This window comes from Bidens hawaiensis, unplaced genomic scaffold (genome assembly GCF_021521415.1).
Source record: "Bidens hawaiensis isolate Kalapana, Puna unplaced genomic scaffold, B.hawaiensis_p1.1 tig00018766_1, whole genome shotgun sequence".
In the NCBI taxonomy this organism is placed as follows: Eukaryota; Viridiplantae; Streptophyta; class Magnoliopsida; order Asterales; family Asteraceae; genus Bidens; species Bidens hawaiensis.
Window position 1 is genome coordinate 148,914 of NW_027492850.1, and position 4,373 is coordinate 153,286.

At 37.3% G+C, this 4,373-nt stretch overlaps 1 protein-coding gene across 1 annotated transcript; it reads right to left on the reverse strand.

Moving 5' to 3' along the window:
* Positions 1-1,435: 1,435 nt before the first annotated feature.
* Positions 1,436-3,276, reverse strand: LOC143556997 (purine-uracil permease NCS1). Its single transcript, XM_077046174.1, is given in 5 exon segments — positions 1,436-1,835; positions 1,838-2,408; positions 2,410-2,491; positions 2,493-2,928; positions 2,931-3,276. Coding segments are annotated over 5 exon segments (1,758 nt in total). The 5' UTR covers positions 3,256-3,276; the 3' UTR covers positions 1,436-1,491.
* Positions 3,277-4,373: the final 1,097 nt, after the last annotated feature.

The window sequence follows — 4,373 nt, forward strand, 5'->3', positions numbered from 1 at the left end:
TTGGAAAACTTTTGGGTCGGTATTCAGTTGACTATCGGTGTATAACTCTTTTTTCCGATTCCGGTTTGGTCGTTCAAGTCGGGTAACCGGTATATAGTTATTTTTGGTTCGGTTGAGCTGTTCCGGTCGGGTCGAATCGAATTGGGACATATAAAAAAAAGATAATCAATTAAAATAGCATATACCCAAAAACAAATTACGTGAAAATTTATTAGAAATGCATAACAAGAATGCCATACATTTAAAATTGTTCTATACGGATTTTCATTTATTAAAATGACAAAAAACATCATTTAGTCTAACATTCATAGGAAAGTCTCTCTCCTATGAAACAAATAAAACTATCGTTAAAATTGTCATCGCTCGTTTGATTACGCAAATCGGACTTCATTTACTTTATCGCCAAAAAGCATTTTTAACGCTTACGGTTGCGACGGGTGATATAAAAGCTAACTTCAATAAATGATGCACCATTGCGAATGAAGTTTGTGAGGAGAAATATGTATATATAAATTCAAAAGAATTTCTTTTAGGATTAATGTGCTTAATCTGTTTGGCTCACCGGACATATTACATACATCATCATAACATTTTTTTAAAGGTTAAATGTATATTGGGTCGATAGTGTTGGCTTTAGGCTTAAAAATTGGGTATAAATTGATTGGGTATTTGGGATTATTTTCCTACTACACTCAAATTTAGTACAATAAATTATTTATATACATTTATATAATTTTAATTGTAAATGCGTGAACTTTTTTATATTATGGTCGCTCTCAAAATTTAAAAGGGTAGTTTTTCGTTTTTGAAATTCCACATGGGTCGGCGTCAAAATTTCGCAGGATCGGTCTAGATTTTAACACATATATACTGCTAAAAAATTCATAGGGGTCGGCGCTACTCAAAGTGTAGGTTCGCCATTGGTTGTACATGCATTCGAACCACGCATATAGCAAAAATTTTATTGAAACCTCCAAGGGTGCCGGTTCCATTCAACAATTGTATGTCCCTAATAACTAAAAACACAATTGTTTTAGAATGTGAACTTGGATAAGGAGCGTTGTATATGGGTGGTTAAGTCTTTCGAAGTGCCCAACAATCAATTACATTAAGAAGGTGAGAGCCTGAGAGGGATTTCTTATTTTTACCTTCTAATAACTTATAAAGTAAAAATAAAAAAGTGTTCAAGACTTATTATATGTGAGAATAAGTTGATAAGTTATAAACTTGTAACTTATATAAAGATTCTTATTATATTCTCTTTATTACTGTAAAAAGAATATATAAAGAATCCCGAAATAGCCCTTAAAGCCAAGTGATATTCTATTTGTATGTATACATTAATTATTATCTCCATCAGCTCCTAGCTAGGGTATATGTTTTAATTCATTTATATATGCATTGCCATTAAAAAATGTATACATTATTATTATGTTCAGTAAAGAAAGACGACTTTTTTTTAACATAATTTACAAAAATAAAATGAAAATATTAAATAGTATTGGGCAAGAAGGGATCCGATGGGGTTGGCAAATCCACATGTTTTGATGCTTTCAAAATAGAAAAAACCCAAAAAATAATCCCAGATGCAAAAAAGCCATAGAACCATGCATTATTGTAAATGGTCACCAACAACTCCGGAATTGCATTCAAGATTCCAATCTTCTGCAAGAATCCCGGAATCACAGGCAGAATCCCAATTATTAAAGCTCCAATTGCTTCCAAATTGTACCCTTTGTAGTAAAAGTAACTCCCAACAGAATTCAAACTGTACAAATCATTAACTCGAAGATTTCGACGTTTAATAAGATAATAATCGGCCAACACAATCCCCGCCCCATCAACGCTGAGTACCCGACTAGCCACGTGTAGACGAAGCTTTCACTAGATTGAAGTAGCCTCCACGGTTGGAATGCGATTCCAACAAGCGCGGTTAATAGCGCACCGCGTTGGAAACTAAACACTTTCGGGCTAACATTCACTAGAGCGTTGGCCGGGGCTACAACGTTAGCGGCAATGTTGGTGGCGAGGCTGATACCAAATATGGAAACTATCATTGTCCCAAACCCGCCGATTTCCCCTAGTAATTGAATCGGATTGGAGATCGTCCGCCCGAAAATAACTTGTGTAGACGCGGTAACGGCTAAACCGACGAATGTGAACGCGCCCATGAGAATTGGTAGCCCGGCTTGACCGATGATTTGGTCTTTTTGGGACTTGGCGTATCGTGTGAAATCCGGAATGTTTAGGGCTAACGTCGCCCAAAAGCTTACGTTTGCGGTCAACGAAGGAAAGAAAAGCGACCAGAACTGGGTCGAGGAGAGGCGTGAAGACATAGAAAGCATCAGACCGAACCCGCCAGCGTTAACATAAGCCCAAATGAGTAAACAAGCAGTGAGAATGATCAAAAATAATAGGGGTGGAGTATTTTTCTAGTTGTCGAATTCCTTCCATTCCTTTTATAACAACAACCAGCTGTGCAAACCAAAAAACAACCAAACTCAATAGGGGAAGTTCCAAGCCATGGAATGGAATTGGTGATTGACGAGTTGTTCTTGATGGAACTAGGCAATAGTAGATCACCGCCAATCCATGTTTCAATCCCATACCACCCACAAGCTACTAATCCTCTAAGTAAAGTAGGAATATGTGCTCCATGGATTCCGAAAGCCGATCGGGCCAAGACCGGAAAGGGAATCCCATACCGGGTGCCAGGGTGACCAGTTAATCCCAAAGCTACGAAGGTGATAATATTCGCGGTAACGACGGTTAGTATTCCTTGCCACCAAGCCATTCCAAGGTCCACAAGACTACCAGCAAGGTAATAAGTGGGCACTCCCACAACTAAACCAACCCATAAACTGGTCATTTCCCACCAGGAATAAGTGCGTTGACTTTCGCTCGTTGGCGCTAAGTCGTCGTTGATAGAGTCGGGTCGGGTTTAAACTCCGGAATGGAATTGGAGGCCATGATTGTGAAGATGGGTTTTCTTTTGTTGAGGGAAAGAAGGGGTTTGATGGATGGAACTGAATTGAATGTAATGTTAGTGGGAAGAGAAAGTGGAATGGAATTGGGTTTTGGGATTGAGGGGACATGATGGCGATGGTGATGGTGACGGTGGAAGCTCAAAGAGGTGGAAATCATAATTCCGGAGTGAAAATTCAGAATGGAATGGAATGGAGCTGATGGATGGAATCGGTTTTGGAGTTTGGTATGTGTAATGAGCGGGGGATGTTGTGCTACGTCAACACACATGTCTTACAAATTATTTACTTGTTTGTTTATTGTTATTTATTATATTATGTTTCTCTAAATATCAAAAGGAAAATTTGTTGGTTTCACTAACAATTTAACAATTAAACCAGATTTTAATTATAAAAATTTAATAGTTATTAATCATATTAATAAAATATTATACAACGGAATATTAAAACTAATAATCAATACTTTTTAAAACCGTACAGGATCCGGTTACAAACAAAATTAAATATAAATCTCAACCGTCAATATTTAATTTTACCTCGGTTAATGAATAACATGTTGAGACACCGATGTTCAACGAACCAACGCTAGTGACAAATCTACACAGAATGGTACGCGCCGCGGTGGCTGGTTTACGTGCGGCAATAGCGAGCAGTGGAATGTTGGAGGCCTACGGCGACCAGCTAGTAGCTTACGGTGGCCCATCTTTGTAGTTTGCAGCGAGGAAACTCCAAAAGAAAGAAAAAATATAAAACCAATTTATTGGTTTTTAAGCCAACAGCAACGAGTACTAGGAGTCGGCTCACGTTTGAGTGCTCTCCAAGATTCTATTTTTTTAGGTTATTTATTATTATAGTATCACAAGTTCTAATACTTGTAAAATAATAAACGGGCCTTGAGCCTGGTCCTATCAATTTCGCGTTTAAAAGCCGTAATTACTTTATGTAATAGAGAAAATTACGATTTGCCTCCCTAGAAAATATCACTGCGAGACGGATTGACCACTGAAAAAGAATTTGGGCATGATGTAACAATGTGTTTTTATAATGATCACATTAGCCCCTGGTTGCGCGTATTGAGCCCATTTTTATTTTTAACCATTAGTTGACTGTTAGTTGACCGTTTGCTTCAAGGGCACTTTAGTAATTCGATAAATAATAATAATAATAATATCTGTTAATAATAGTTTTTTCTCTAATAATAATAACAATAATTTGTAATAATAATAACAATAAGAAGAAGAATATGAAGATATGAACTCCAGATTATCATCATCATCATCTCATAACCTCCAAAACTCTCATCCTCCTTCGCCGCCACCGCCGCCGCCGTCTATCGGAAAATGAACTCCACCATCAAACCCAAACACAAACAAACATCAACCAACATAT